Genomic DNA, 15,754 nt, shown 5'->3' with positions numbered 1-15,754 from the left:
CCATCATGGATACTGATGATTGACGATCGGATCCTTCTTCCCTTAGAGGAGAAAGGGGACGGGGTGTCTTTGCATCCTGACCAGAACTAGTGCTGATGCTGCCTACGAGCTAGGCTTCCTGGAACACTGGTCTTCAAGCGTAGTCTGGGGGCAGCTGCTGATTCTCTGGGCTTCGCAGGCAGCTCGGGTACGTTCATGCTCAGGATGTGAAACGTGTAATTTGGGGCAACAGAAGGTGTGTTGGACTCAGAGGCACTTTCCAGTGGCCGTGGTCCCCCTGGTGGCTTTGTGACCACGGGCTTCTTCTATGCGCATCTTTCACCTTATTTGTGCTATTTTCAATCTCTATGGTATCGTTATTGTTTACTTTTTATAGATAAAAGCCCAGAGCCTCAGTTTGGGTAAAGAATTTGCCCCAGGATAGGAACTAGTGACTCTGATTTCCGAGTTGCTGCTTTTTCCTCTGGGAGGGTGTTGAGAGGAAAAGCTGGGGGAGTGCCTTGTGTCAGAGAATGACCAGGGTGAGGGCTGGAGGGACCGAGTTTCCAGTCCTGCCTCTGTGCAGGGCTCGTTCTGAGGAAGGAAAACCCTCAGTACCACCATGGGGTCAGGGATGGAACAGCAGGACCAAGGACGCAGGGGCACGAACAGGGATGATGCTCGGGGAAACTCACAGACACCCAGAGGCAGCCCCCAGGCGCTGCACGGTAAAGAGGGTGGGCCCCACGCGGTGCTCAGAGGAGAAGGAACATGTGGAGAGAGGATCTGGGACTGGAGGGGGGACCTTGGACTGGACAGGAGACCTGGGACTGAGAGGGGGAGGCTTTCGTGGAGTGATGAGTGTCAGCACCCTTTAGCATTTTACAGGCAGAGGCTCTGAAATCCCGATCGCTTTACAGCTCGGCACACAGGGTGCAGGGCACGAAAGTTCTTAAGCAGAATGGCCACCCGCCAACGGCACAGGGACTGCTCATCTCCAGCCTTGACTTCCTCGATGAGAACCGTAGCTATTGGGTTTCATTTCTTCCTCTTAAAAACCAAACAACTAATGTCGTGTGCAAGGGCACGAGCCTTGCCTCTTGGTCTGGAGTTTTAGGAGCTCCACCCAGCAGGGGTGGGCAGGTCTCACAACCTTAGGACGACACCACTCCCCTTCTCACCGGAGCCTGGGTAGCCCTGCTCAGGGCGCCATCAGATTGTCTGGCCCCCATGTTCCCTCCAGTGGAGGAACAGTGGGGCGGGGCAGCAGGTGAGCACCGAGCTCCCTACCCCCCAGCACTGGGGAAGCAGCCGGTGCTGGGGCCGTGGCCATCTGTGCACGTTCTGATGCAGCCGTGAGCTGGCAGAGGCACTGGCAGGGAAGGGAGATGGCGTCGTGACCTCGCGGGGTTCAGCCAGCTCAGGCGGAAGCTCCAAACTGTGTTCTCACAGGGGGATGTCCTCCCTACGTGGCAGGGCATGATTTACCACCCACGTGTGTCTCCTGGAGCACCTGAGGTTTACCTGGAGGGCGTGAGGCCAGGGGAGCTGCCTGACCCCTTCCTGAAGTGGCCCATCCATTCCTACTACCCTTGAAAGGAACCAAGGAGCATCTTGTTATATGAATTGTTTAGCAGTACTTTTGTCTTAATTGACCTTCAAAAAAACTGACCTGATTCATCTCTTTTATTTATTTATTTTCTTACTTAGTTACTTATTTATTTATTATTTTTAGCTGCGTTGGGTCTTCGTTGCTGCGCGTGGGCTTTCTCTAGTTGCAGTGAGCGGGGACTACTCTTCGTTGTGGTGCGCGGGCTTCTCATTGCGGTGGCTTCTCTTGTTGCGGAGCACGGGCTCTAGGTGCGCGGACTCAGTAGTTGTAGCACGTGGGCTCAATAGTTGTGGCTCGTGGGCTCTAGAGTGCAGGCTCAGTTGTGGCACACGGGCTCAGTATTTGTGGCTCATGGGCTCTAGAGCGCAGGCTCAGTAGTTGTGGCACATGGGCTCTGTAGTTGTGGTGCACGGGCTTAGTTGCTCTGCAGCATGTGGGATCTTCCCGGACCAGGGCTCGAACCCGTGTCCCCTGCGTTAGCAGGCAGATTCTTAACCACTGCGCCACCAGGGAAGCCCCAATCTCTTTTTTTTAAGTAACACACGATGTTGAGATCCTTCTGGAGTCTGAGGAGTTTGCTTTTTAGAGAAGAAGAGTTATAAAGAAGGTTCCTGAGGGGGCATTTTTCATCTTAACATGTAACAACCCAAGAGGAGGTGAGTTGAAATTGAAGCAAGTGAAATTTGCAGAAATCCTTGAGAGGAGGGTTATTAAATGTGAAATTGGATTTGCAGAGAAAGTGATGGGATTCTTTTAAAAAGAAAAAAAGGGGGAGGGTTTTTAGTCTTTTATAAGCTTTTACCCTGTGTGGTCATTCGGGTGGCCTGTCCCCCAGGCTCTGGTTCCCTCGGAGCTGGCCTTGCCTGGCATGGGCCAGGCACCAAAGGCTCTGGTTGTGGTCTTTAAGGGATTCACTGAGTCATTCCTCCTTGGGGTGAGTGTGACCAGTGGACAGGCCAAGGCACGTAATGCAAAGGGTCACGGCTTCCGAAGCTTCGAGGCTGTTTACTTTTCTCTGTGCCCCAAGTAAAATACGCACGTCCTGCTTCACAGTGGCACGAAAGGTTACCTAAGATCACGTTTGTTGGGTCTTTGAGTAGCGCCAGGCCCTGGTAAGCACTCTGTAACAGCAGCTGTTCTTGTCCATTTTTTTTTTTTTTTTTTTTTTTTTTTTCTTTTTGTGGTATGCGGGCCTCTCACTGTTGTGGCCTCTCCCGTTGCGGAGCACAGGCTCCGGACGCGCAGGCCCAGCGGCCACGGCTCACGGGCCCAGGCGCTCCGCGGCATATGGGATCCTCCCAGACCGGGGCACGAACCCGTATCCCCTGCATCGGCAGGCGGACTCTCAACCACTGCGCCACCAGGGAGGCCCTCTTGTCCATTTTTATCTGCTGGGTACGTGTGGCTTGGCAGTTACCCCGGAGGCCAGCTGGGATGTTCTCTTTGGGTCTTTAAAGAAGCCCTATGTGTTAGTTATCTAGGGCAGGTGACAAGCCCCAAATGTTGTGGCTCAAAACAAACTCGAGTTATCACCGTTTGTGTGGTCTGAGATCAAAGCTCAGCTCCGCAGGGGTCCTGGCAGTGGTCCCTCCGAGGCTGGATGGTGGTCTCATCTGAAGGCTGGCCACGCGATGACCTGTCTCCAGGCTCACCCTTGTTTGTTGCCAGCCTGATTCTCGCGCCTGGGCCTCTGCTCAGGTGTCAGCTGATCCCCACGGGGAGCAATGCAAGAGTGAGTGGGAGAAAGCACCTGAAGCAGAAGCCACAGCCTTACTGGACCTGACACTTCTGCTGTATTCCATTTGTTGGAGGTGAGCTGAGGAGCCCACCCCATGCTCCAGGCAGCAGGGACATACCAAGAGGAGAGGACCGCTGGGGCCAGCGTGGAGGGTGCCTGCCACCCACAGCACGACGTGTAGCCTCAGACCTCACGTTTCCGTTCAGTTAACAGTTATTTAGGGCATCCATCACAGCTCTGCCTGAAAGTAGATTGAATTCCGGTCGCATGTCTGCGTACGTCGAGGTGCAGAGAATAGAAGGCTGATTCCTGAGCAGAGGGCACCCACAAAGCTCCCTAGTGCCTTCTAGGCACGAGGCCTCAGAGGATGATGAGGGCAGTTGATGCATCTTCAAAATATTTATCTGGCAAGCGTGTTGGGTATATTTTCTGTGGAAGACGCTGCTCTGGGTGCTGTGGAGACACAAGGACAGACTGGAAGGTCCAGTCGTTGCTCCCAGTGACTTTATAACCTACAGAGAGAAGCAACGAAGGGGCATATGAGCCAGTCACACAGCACAGGGCTTGAGCAATAATGGGAGGTGGGGAACGTGTCCACTGGGGACACCCTGTGTGTGTCCACAGACCACTCAGCCATACAGCAGCTTCCTGGGGAGGGCCCAGAGGTCCGGGTAGGAGCTGGGGCCACCGTGGTAAAGGTAGGATATGGGGGACGAGTTTTGGTGTTTGGGGCAGCTCTGTTTACCAATATGGGGAAGGACTTCAGTATTTCAACCACAGGAGAATAATGTTTCAGTGCTATTAGCACACTGACCGCTGCACCCAGCGATGCAGAAATTTCCCAGAAGGTGTGGGCACAGGGCTGAGGCCTTGAAGAACGGGGGTGGTCTTAGGAGGGGATGAGAGCTGTAGGCAAAGGGAGAATTATGCGGCGAGGGACAGGGGTGCCTGGAGGGAGATCATGAGTGATGTGGCCACCCAGCAAGGATGTGGCCGGCTGCCGTGGTCCTGGGCTCTGCCGACCAGTTCTTCTCCAACTGCCAAGCATCCATTTCAGCCCTCCCACTGCCTCCTTCGCTGGCTGCCAGCTCAAGGTCACTGTGGGGTGATTTTGGACTTATTAACCCAAATCAGAAAGAAGATGTCATAAAACCCAAGAAAATCAAGAACTGAACGCAAACCTGTCAATGTTCCGGTTTAATTTTGCCAGGATGCTTCTGGTTATGAACAGGAAATGTGGTTCTTCTGTGCAAGATCACACAGATCTAAAAACCAACATTTCTTAAAGTTTGATTATACAAGGACCAGTTTTCTAACTACATATTTCTGAAAGGAATGTCGATGCAGATTTGTTTACAAAGGCTGCACAAATGTTATTTCCTATCAACCTCCCATCGATGACCACATTCTCCCAAATTGTAGGTTTCCTGTGTTTTATTTTCAAACGTGTAAAACTACGCAATAAAGTGGATGCCCTGAAAGATGAATGTGTGCTCAGGTCTCCAGAACAGATATTTCTGTTTCCCTCTGAGGGTAGCAGGGGAGAGACAGATGTGTAGGCAAAACTCCCCAGTGGTTTCGAGACCCACACATGTGACTTGTACCCTTGCTCCTGCATTTACCAGCTCTGGGACCGTGGGGAGGTTATCTGACTTTTCTGAAGCTCAGTTAAGCGTTCCCATTTCGTGCTGTTTAAGGGTTTCATGAATATAAGTAAAACACCTCGTCAGTCGCCTAGCACAAAGTAGGCGTGCCATCATTGTTAGCTCCTTCCACCCTAATCCGTTTCCCTTCATTCAGTGTTTTCTCATGAAAAGTAGGATAAAGTGTAGAGGGTGGAAGAGAGATGGAATGTTCTCAAAATGCTATTTGACCAGCTGTTCTGGCACTGGATCCCGTGCGGCTGAAATCCCCCATCACTTTTATGAACTGCAAGGTATCGTGGCATTTGTTTGCCTTCATCCCGGCTTTTTCATAGGTGCTTGTCAGGCTCTCTCTTTGGCTACAGAGAGATTGAAGTTTCTAGATGTGGAGAAGTGTTGTTTTCCTTACCAGTGGCTACACCTGCAGCCATGGTTTTGTCAGCCCCGTTAAGTTGGATGCCGGCATCCTCAGGTGGGTCTGTAGGGGACTCCTACACCTCCCACTCCCACCCCGGTTAATCGGTTAACGGTTAATCCGCAGCTCTGTCGGCGTTGCTGCCGGGCACCGCCAGCTCGGGGAGGAAGCAGGGGGGCCACCGTTTGCCTCTGTGTGTTCACCAGTTGGGCCAGGCAGGCTCTGGCGTGACACAGGTAAGAACCCTGAGAGAATGGAGATGAGGGGAAAGCCCTTACAACCCTGGGAGCTGGGAGAAGCGTTGGCCACGGAAAGGAGTCTCTGGAAGTACAGATGCATCTTGAGTTCATAACCAAGTGTATTCCTGGAAGTGGTAGCGTGCACTTTATTTATTTATTTTATTTATTTATTTTTTTGCGGTACGCGGGCCTCTCACTGCTGTGGCCTCTCCCGTTGCGGAGCACAGGCTCCGGACGCGCAGGCTCAGCGGCCATGGCTCACGGGCCCAGGTGCTCCGCGGCATGTGGGATCTTCCTGGACCGGGGCACGAACCTGTGTCCCCTGCACCGGCAGGCGGACTCTCAACCACTGCGCCACCAGGGAAGCCCCCTGCACTTTATTTTTAAGAGTGTAGCCCCGAGTTAGACGCGCCAAGTCTTCTTTTTTATTGCACAAGATCCTCTGGCTTGTCTTTAACAAGCCGAAGTCGGATCCCACTGACCGGCGGTAGATCCAGGCTGGCTTACAGCAGTGACGCCGCTGGGTGTCCTCTCTCCTCTTCCTGCAGCTTGGCAAAGGCCTGGGACGTTTGCTCTGGGAGCCGACTGTGCACCCACCGCCCCGTCCACTGCTGCCTCTGTTGCTCCCGTCTGCCACCTGCCCAGGGCCCCCCGCGCCCCCGTGTTCCTGGGCTTCCGTTGACTGTTCCGCAAACACCCACTGGCTAGAGGTACTGAGCACAGGGGAGCGACTCCGTGACCATCTGCTCCCTCCCCGGAAGGCTCCGTCTCCCTGTCTGCCCCGGCCCAGGCCCACCCAGGCTGGACTCGGGCTGGCCATTCGGATCAGAGGCCAGGCAGCACCACAGATCCGTGCCCAGGAAGCGGGTCAGAGCATCCTGCCGCGAACTCCTCTGGAGCCCTGATCCCACAGACCACAGGCAGCTGCGACTTACTCTGAACCTAAGCACAGCCTAGTTTGTCCCCAGATGCCCTTCTTTTTCCCTCCACGTCTGCGCCCTGGTCGAACCAAGAGCAGTCTGGGGCTTGGAGGCCTGTAAGCTGGGGTCCGGGGAGACGTGATCGAGATCCAAAGAGCTGCAAGCATTTTGCTGGACTTTGACGACGTGTTTGGTTGCTTGTTTGTTTGTTTATTTCCAGCAGATGAATTCTCAGACTGCTTTTGCTCCATGTTTGTCTTATGCCTTTCCCCTGTGGCTGTGACTCATTGTGGGGCAGTGTTCATTTTTCTTTGGGACTCTCTTGAGGCTTTTCTGGTAGTGTACGGTCCCCAGCATTTTCCTCCTTAGCATCAGAGAAGGGAGAAAGCAAGAGAAAGAAATGCAGTGTGAGTTAGGTCACATGCGGTACCCTAGTTGGCACAGATTGAGTCTCTCACCTTTCCTCTCTCTCTCTCTCTCTCTCTCTCTCTCTCTCTCTCTCTCTCTCTCTCTCTCTCACACACACACACACACACACACACACACACACACACACACCCCTCTGGTCTATTATTTTGAGCTCCAGTCTTTTCCTCTGTGTTCTACTATGGCCAGGGACTTATGTCTCAGAGACATATTCTAATCTCATCTTTTCCTGCACCCATTTCTTTTGCTGGGGAGCATGTCTGTCCAACAACTTATTTGCAGAATTTAGTGGCAGAAATAACACTGAAATTGCTAGATTTCTTTTTCTGTTTAAAAATTTATTTATTTATTTTTGGCTGCGTTGGGTCTTGCTGCGCGTGGGCTTCTCCCTAGTTGCGGCGTGCAGGCTTCTCATTGCAGTGGCCTTTCTTGTTGGGGAGCATGGGCTCTAGGTGCCTGGGCTTCAGTAGTTGTGGCACGCGGGCTCAGTTGTTGTGGCTTGCGGGCTCTAGAGCTCAGGCTCAGTAGTTGTGGTGCACAGACTTAGTTGCTCCACAGCATATGGGATCTTCCCAGACCGGGGATCGAACCCGTGACCCCTGCATTGGCAGGCAGATTCTTAACCACTGCGCCACTAGGGAAGTCCAATTGCTAGATTTCTGTTTCTCTCTTCCCACTATGCTTTGGACACCTGAAAGCCATGGACAGTCCTAGCCATCTTTGTGTTCCCAGCACCAAGGAGGTTTTTGGCAAATACCTGCTGCACGACCAGAGTGGCTTTGAGGTTCAAGTTCACGTATCACACCTCATGATAGCGGCTGAGCTGTTGGTTGACTTGCTCGTCCTCTATGGTGATGGGCCTGCACAGCTTGGCTGGTCTCCACTAATCTTAAACATTTGCGACTGTGTTTTTAGCTCACAGTCAAGAAAAAGTTCAGAGTGTTAAAGTGTGGATGCCCTAGCCTGTTTATTATTGAAGTCTTACCTGTTTTCAAAGTTCCACTTAAGATACCCCATTCAGGTATTTTATATATTTAGTGGAAATAAGTGACCTTGGGTGAACCCAACTGGTAACCATGATGGTAGACCTTCAGGAGGGAAGCCAGGAAGAGATATTTATGCAAATAACCCCTTGACTGGGTGCCATCTTGCTGACTAGTCTCAGTCCCTACTCTTGTTCTCTGCTGGTCCCTGCAGAGTGGTTGGAGGGGGAGGGGACATTATGGAAAGGTGACTGCAGAGGATGCCCTACTGTTCCCAACTATCCTACAAACCCAGCATCAACACTTAACATTTTCATCTTATCAGTTGGCATGTGGCCGTGTTGGAGAAAAACCTTAACTAGGAAGTTCTGACTCTGCTCATTTTTTAACCACAGAGGCTGTAGAGCTGAGAGAAGTGAGGCGAGAGCCACGTAATCTCAGGTTGGATGGAATGCACCAGATCGTACTGCATCCTTAGAACAGGTTTTTGTAGCACCTTGTGGTCTCTGCCCAGGGGTCGACCAGTTGGCTGGATGTGCTGAATTTGGGATTCATGGGGGTGGCTGTTTCCCTGAGCAACTGGGTAGTCCTGAAAATGGTTATGGGCTGCTTAATTAGATTGATTGGGCAGCTGTGGTAAGACAATTCTCAATCTCTCTCTCTCTCTCTCTCTCTCTCTCTCTCTCTCACTCTCTCACTCTCTCAATCTCTCTCTCTCTCTCTCTCTCTCTCTCTCTCTCTCTCTCTCTCACACACACACACACACACACACACACAGGCTAGAAAGTTTCATAAACTTTTCACCATAGGATGTGATATGACGAAGTTGACTCCCTACAGCAGCTAGAAAGTGGCCAGAGGTACATTTCAGCCCCTGTAGTTGTGGATTGCTCTGTGCTGCCTGGGAACATTTTTTGTTTTTTATATATGCTTGTGCCTAGATGGCTCTATTGATAAATCTAACTCATCATTAAATCCTCTCAGATCTACCTTCAAAATTAATCTAGAATCAATGAAACTAGTATATTTTCTTGTACGTTTTCTCTTAAAGGCACTACCATACACACACACAGACCCTTGCTTGACCTGGGAGAGTCATGGCATTGTTGGCATATTAAGTTTCCTGGAGGACTGTATGCATATTTGAATAGTACGTTTCTAGTTTTTGGTCATAAATGAGTTAACTCCTATAAATCTCCTAGCCCAGTGCCTATCAGGGAGTGCTTTACTACGTGTAACTATTGTTATTATTACATTCTAAAGCTGGCTTAGGAAATGGGTTGAATTAAAAGGGACATTCAGCTGCTGTGGCTACTTTGTGGTAATAATAATAGCTACAAATTATTGAACACTTGTGTGTCCCGTTCTCAGCTAGGAGCTTTGGTATATGTTTCCATGTGTTCCTAGATCTTTACAGCAACACTTTCAGCTAAGTATTACTTTGCTCATAAAAATACAGACAGGAAAGTTGAGGCTCACCATGTAAACATAATCAACATCAAGGCCTAGGCCTAATCATCACATCCAGAATTTTAAGGTTGGAAGATGGATTAATTCAACATAAAAACAGAAAGGCCTCTTCTGTTCCCTTCCCTCATTAAAAACAGACAGGCTGTGTTTGATCCAGAGCCTCGTGTTCCAGAAGCAAATGGGTGAAAATGTGCTGATGTCAACCACTTCTTAAGAAGCGCATTGTTAGAGGGACACTAGCAAAATAGATTTCTGAAAAGTTCAGAGTGTTAGAGTGTGGGTGCCCTAGTCTGTTTGCTATTGAAGTCTTACCTGTTTTCAAAGTTCCACTTAAGATACCCCATTCAGGTATTTTATATATTTAGTAGAAAAAAAAAAGAAGAAAAAAAAAACAGGAAAATCTAAGAAAATTAAAGAAGCCCTTCTAATCTCACCATCCAGCTATAGCTACTGTTATTTTTTTCTGTTTTATCATTTTCCATATAGTTAGTCATACTATAAACTCAGCTTTGATTACAGATTAAAAAAAAATTTAGTCTTAACATAAAGCATTTCCCCAGCCATTAAATATTCATAGAAAACAAATTTTAGTGGCTGTAAATCAAGGGGTTGGCAAAGTTTGTGTGTAATTGTCCAAATAGTGAATATTTTAGGCTTCATGGACCATATAGCCTCTGTCACGACTTTTCAACTCAACTGTTTGAGCGTGGAAGCAGCCGTGCTACTAGCAGTAGGCAACGTGTATGTAAAAGAGAGCAGCTGTGTCCCAGTAAAACTTTATTTATAAAAACTTTTTTAAATTTAATTTTAAAAAATTAAAGTATAGTTAATTTACAATGTTGTGGTAATTCATAGAACTCTTCCACTGTGGGACATTTAGATGGTTTTCAGTGCTGTAACACAGTATGACAGGGATGACACACAGACTGTTGCGGTCACGTCTTTTGGTTTACATGTACCTCCCACATCAGTGTCAAAGTCGCCATTTCCTTTTAACAGCAGGTCATCAGGGGCCAACCGCTAAGACCCACTTGGGATGGATCCATTAATAGGAAATACCCCTGAGAGTACTTTTCCCCAACAGACAGCCGTGATTGACTGCATTGGACCATTCACCTTCCAGACCCCACAGCTGCTACTTTGGAGTATATGATCCTTCTCTTGGCTATACAATAGATCACCATTCACAGCTCCTTCAAATTGCCACAAATTAATTTGGGAAAGCGTTCAGGAGTAGGTAATTTTTAAAATAATCCTAACCTGCCGAGAAAGTAAGTTTAGTTCTTTGGTGAAGATTTTTTGTTTTGTTTTCATCCTCAAGGCTGTGATCAGGGAGGTGACTGAAGGGCAGGCGGCAGGGACCATGAAAACATCCCTGCTGACAAGAGGGGACGGCTGAGGAAAGGGCCAGGAGGCCTCCCACAGCCTGAAACCCACCCATGGACTCAGCGCATGGCCTTTATTTTATTTAAATTTTTTTTAAGGATCTTTTTTTTTTTTAGATGTTGGGGGTAGGAGTTTATTAATTAATTTATTTATTTTTGCTGTGCTGCGTCTTCACTTCTGTGCGAGGGCTTTCTCTAGTTGTGGCAAGTGAGGGCCACTCTTCATCGTGGTGCACGGGCCTCTCACTATCACAGCCTCTCTTGTTGCGGAGCACAGGCTCCAGACGCGCAGGCTCAGTAGCTGTGACTCTCGCGCCTAGCTGCCCTGCGGCATGTGGGAATCTTCCCAGACCAGGGCTCGAACTCGTGTCCCCTGCATTAGCAGGCAGACTCTCAACCACTGCGCCACCAGGGAAGCCCCAGGCGCATGGCCTTTAGATGGCTCCTGTGGGGGAGTGGTGATGCGTAGAAAGTGTAGCCTGTGCCTGGCACACGTGGGCCCACACCCCTCACTTGGCGAGTACTCTGATCTTTGGGGACCTGCCTCTGGGCCTTCTGGGGCAAGTCCTCAGATTTTATGGTTTTGGTTCTTTTCTTTCTTCTCTTTTTTGTTTGGGGTTTTTTGTTCGTTTGTTGGGTTTTTTTGGCCACGCTGCACAGCATGCAGGATCTTGGTTCCCCGACCGGGGATCGAACCCGTGTCGAAGTGGAAGCTTCAGTGGAAGCTCATAGTCCGAACTAATGGACCAGCAGGGAATTCCCCAGGCTTGGTTCTGTCTGAGGGACTTTGCATATTGGAAATTTGTGTGTGGGAAAAACAAAACCAAAACCCGCCGAAACGTGGATACGCTACTCCTGCAAGGTATCTGTGCTTTTCCTTCTCCCACTGGGGAAGATGCTTGTGGTTTTTTTAAGGTCAAGGGAACAAGTGGCTGTTTACACCTTTCTCTGGCCTGCGTGGGTGGGTTGGGGGGTATGGCCTGTTGCCCCTCTGCTGAGCTTTGTAGTTTTTGTGGGAGTGACGGAAAAGAGACAGGGCAATGCTGAAGCATGGCTCTTGCTTCCGGGCCCCGTGGGTTCAGGGACATGACCAGACAGTTGTCACCAGGGGCACAGCTGAGGCCACCACTTGTCCACATCACCGCCTCCATCATCTGTGCCATTGATGGATGACGGCTATTTCTAGGAGCATCTTGGCCAATTCCAAAATTAGGGGCGAAAAATATAGAACCCAGTCCACTGATCAAAAGCTGTTCTTGTGTCTCCCCTGCTCCCTCGCCCCACTGGATCCCTGCTTGTCCCCCGCCCGTTCGGAGCCTGCAGCACCTACAGCCTTGGGGCTGCGCTGGCCAGCAGACGGGTGGGGCTCTCCCAGCACCTCTGCTGATCCCGGTTCGCCTCTCGGCTCCACCGTTTCCTAGCTGTGGAACCCAGAGAACCCGCTAGGCCACGTTTCCTGGCTTGTAAGGAGGGTAGGGTCCGCCCACCTGCAGAGCCAGCAGCGTTGCTGCGGACCGGGTGAGGTCTGCGTGGTGGGCTTAGCGAGCACTGCGGGGTGGGCACCTGCCTGTGTGAGCTGGTGGAGGGTGATGCGGCATCCCATGGCCCCCAGCGGTTCCCGACTGCTCCGCTGCCCGCCCTCCCCTCGGAGAGCCCAGCCCCCTTGCTCCCTGCCCCCTGGGGCAGGGTTCGCACGACCTTGACCTCCAACTGACCTTGACTTCCAACTGAACGGTGTCGGAGGCTCCCTGCCTCCGCGTGCTCGGGAACTGTCCCCGTGCCTGGAGCACACGTTCACTCCTCCTAGAGATCTCCGGCGGCCATCGGGGAGAACCCCACGCCCTTTTCACGGACGCCCCGGGCCCCCTCTGTTTCAGGGCTCCAAGGTCCTGGCCAAGAAGGAGCTGGCCTACGTCCCCATAATCGGCTGGATGTGGTACTTCACGGAGATGGTCTTCTGCACGCGCAAGTGGGAGCAGGACCGCAAGACCGTCTCGGAGAGCCTGCTTCACCTGCAGGACTACCCTGAGAAGTACTTTGTACGTGCACCCGGCCCTCGGGCGCCCCGTCACACTCACACTCGGGGTGCCCCGTCGCAGATGAACTCGGGGTTCCCCGGTCACACACTCACACTCGCTCACGCCTCTGCTTCCTGAGTGTCCGCAAATGTAGACCCTCTCTCTGAAGCTCACAGACCCTTGACAACAGCAGACCGGGGGCTGGAGGTCCTGCCTGAGGGGAGGGCAGGCACAGCTGCCAGGCCATCCCTGCTCGGGCCACTTCCTAAGGCTCCTGTGGGACCGTGTGCGGCGTTTGACGGGGGATGGTGCGCGGTACCCCGGGACCTTGTGTGACCCCTGGACTGTGTGTGTGACCTCGGAGCTATCTGAGTGACCTCAGGACTGTGTGTGTGACCTCGAGGCTGTGTGTGCGACCTCAGAGCTGTCTGAGTGACCATGGGGTGTGTAAGTGGCCTCGGGGACGTGTGTAACGGCCACCCTGTCCCTTCCAGTTCCTGATTCACTGCGAGGGCACGCGGTTCACGGAGAAGAAGCACCAGATAAGCATGCAGGTGGCCCAGGCCAAGGGGCTGCCCAGCCTCAAGCACCACCTGCTGCCTCGCACCAAGGGCTTCGCCATCACCGTGAAGAGTTTGAGAAATGTAGGTAAGGACGACCCTGCGGGGCCCCGTGCAGTGAGGGAAGGGCACCCGGGCACCCATAGGAATAGCTTCCTCCCCGTGCCACCACCCCCACCCCCGCCTCCACGACGGAGGGGAGCCAGGGACGGAGGCTGGCACGTCACCCCTGCTTAGCCTGGGTCTGGGCACCCAGCGTTGGAGGAGTGGCCACTGCCTGCACAAGTGCGCACACGCACCACGCCCACAAGTGCACGCACACGCACGCTAGGCCAACACTGCCCTCTGCTGCTCGGCGCCGGTACTGCAGGCGGCGGGCGGTGCTGCGTGCCTGGGGTCCACGCCGGGTCAGCCCAGGTTTTTGTTGCGGTTTTGCTTTATTTGGCATTTCTTGCCCGTCTTGGGCACCAGCTGCCTCCAGACGATGATCTCTGTGACCTTGCCGTCTGTCGGGCTGGCCTTGAGTCCGGAGCCCTAAATTACTGTAGGTAAAGGACAAGAAGCAAGTCGCAACAAGGCCAGCTTGCTGCGGTCTCTTTGTCTCCTGTGGAATTCTGGTCCCTTGAGTTTGGAAACACGTGCTTTACCCTTTCCTGCTCTGCAGTTGCCGGGAAGCCCCACTGCCCTGTCCCTCGTCTCCCAGGAGGCGGGAGGGCGGAGCTGGGGGACCTTCCCGCGTCCCCGGCGCCGGCGCCGGCGCCGGCTCTGCGCCCGCCGAGGCCCCGAGGCCGAGCATTCTGCCGGGAGAGCTGGCGGGGGCCCAACGCGGTCTCCGCGGCCCCGGTCCCCGGTCCTCTCTGCCCCGTGAGGCCGAGGCCCCCAGCTCCTCCCCGGCCTGCACCGGGGATTGGGGTCGGTGGGTGTGGACCGTGCGGCGTTTCCGGTGCTGTCCCCACACCAGGGGGCGGCGGCCCCACCAGGAGCTTTGGCTTTGTGATGGCGCAGACCTGCCACCCGGCTCCTGTGGATGGAGCGAAGGCGGCACCGATTCTGACTTTAACACGTGGGGACCCTGAAGGTCCCTGACTGCTCCAGGCGGCTCTGGGTCCCTCCCTCAGGTTCTTCCCCCTGCCTGAGCTTTCCCTACAGGCTGAAGGGTCAAAGACTGCCCAGCTCTGCAGGCTGTCCCACCCCCGCGAATAGTGACGATGATGATGATGGTGATGGTGGTGATGGTGATGATGATGATGATGATGATGATGATGATGATGGTGATGGTGGTGATGGTGATGATGATGATGATGATGATGGTGATGGTGGTGATGGTGATGATGATGATGATGATGATGATGATGATGATGATGATGATGATGATGATGATGGTGGTGGTGGTGGTGGGGCAATTCTAATACGCCAGGCAGCACAAGCACCTCACACACAGCGTGGCCGCAGCACGTGCCCGCCAGATGCAGTGAAGGAAACAGTTTTTTTACTTCCAACTTACAGATGAGGAAGTTAGGGCTGAAGGGTGAGGAACTTATCCCAAGTGACTCTACAATTACACAGCAGGCTGGGGTCACACCCAGGGCCGCCTGGCTGGCGGGGCTGGCAGCGGCGTACCGTCCTTCTTCTGGGCTTTGCACGCAGCTGGATCTAGTGCCAGGCCCAGTTCTATCACTTCAAGACCTTGGGGCTTCTTCTCTGGAAAAGGAGGGAACTGTGCACATTTAGGCTTTTCTCTGGGGAAGCCCCATCCTTGATTAATCGAAGTAACACCACCTCTGTTGGAAGCGTCAGGCTCCTGTGTAAGGGCAGGCTGAAGAAAGGAGATGTGAAACCCATTGACGGACATGGGCTCTCACACCCTGGGGCTCTACAGCCACACCCCATGCAGCCTGAGGCCTTTCAGTCTGTGTAATTCTATGCTTAAAATGGCTGGACGGTGTACTACACGTGAAGGTTATTCTCCCCCAGCCTCACTCTTCCTAGGGAGAGGGACACCTCTCCCCACCGGGGAGGACAGGGGAGTGGTCTCGGGTGCCTGGGTGGAGGGTGGGGAGCTACCTGCCGGCACTCCTGCAGGTCAGCGCGAGGGACCCTCTCCTTTGGCTAAGACGTGCTCTAGCTGCCAGAGCACCCCCCGTGGACCCCACGTGGTGGGCAGGCGGCAGGTAGAAGCAAATGGACAGTGGTTTTGAACCTTGGTTCTCCACGTTCCCAGCCAGACCAAGTGACTCTCTGCCTGCCCATCACCTGACTCACTCGATTGGTAGTAACTGCAGGTATGCAGGGCTCTCAGTGAAGTCTACTGAGCACAGACGATGTGCTGGGGTCTTTGGGAAGGGCTGACATTCAGCATCCTGAGT

The 15,754-nt window shown here is 52.7% G+C and overlaps 1 protein-coding gene across 3 annotated transcripts in view; it reads left to right on the top strand.

Annotated features, from left to right (window-relative positions):
• The window catches only part of AGPAT4 (1-acylglycerol-3-phosphate O-acyltransferase 4), a 118,631-nt gene that overhangs the window by 87,569 nt on the left and 15,308 nt on the right, over positions 1-15,754 (top strand). For all 3 annotated transcript variants that reach the window (XR_014017167.1, XM_081250476.1, XM_081250475.1), the window contains exons 4-5: positions 12,688-12,849; positions 13,323-13,476. Coding sequence is in view for 2 of the 3 variants with exons in the window: in XM_081250476.1 (XP_081106602.1) it covers positions 12,688-12,849; positions 13,323-13,476 (316 nt within the window). In the remaining variant the exon portion in view is untranslated. The remainder of the gene's footprint in view (positions 1-12,687; positions 12,850-13,322; positions 13,477-15,754) is intronic.

The sequence above is a fragment of the Mesoplodon bidens genome, assembly GCF_964165515.1.
Source record: "Mesoplodon bidens genome assembly, chromosome: 12".
NCBI lineage: Eukaryota > Metazoa > Chordata > Mammalia > Artiodactyla > Ziphiidae > Mesoplodon > Mesoplodon bidens.
This window is presented reverse-complemented; position numbering and strand designations above follow the sequence as displayed.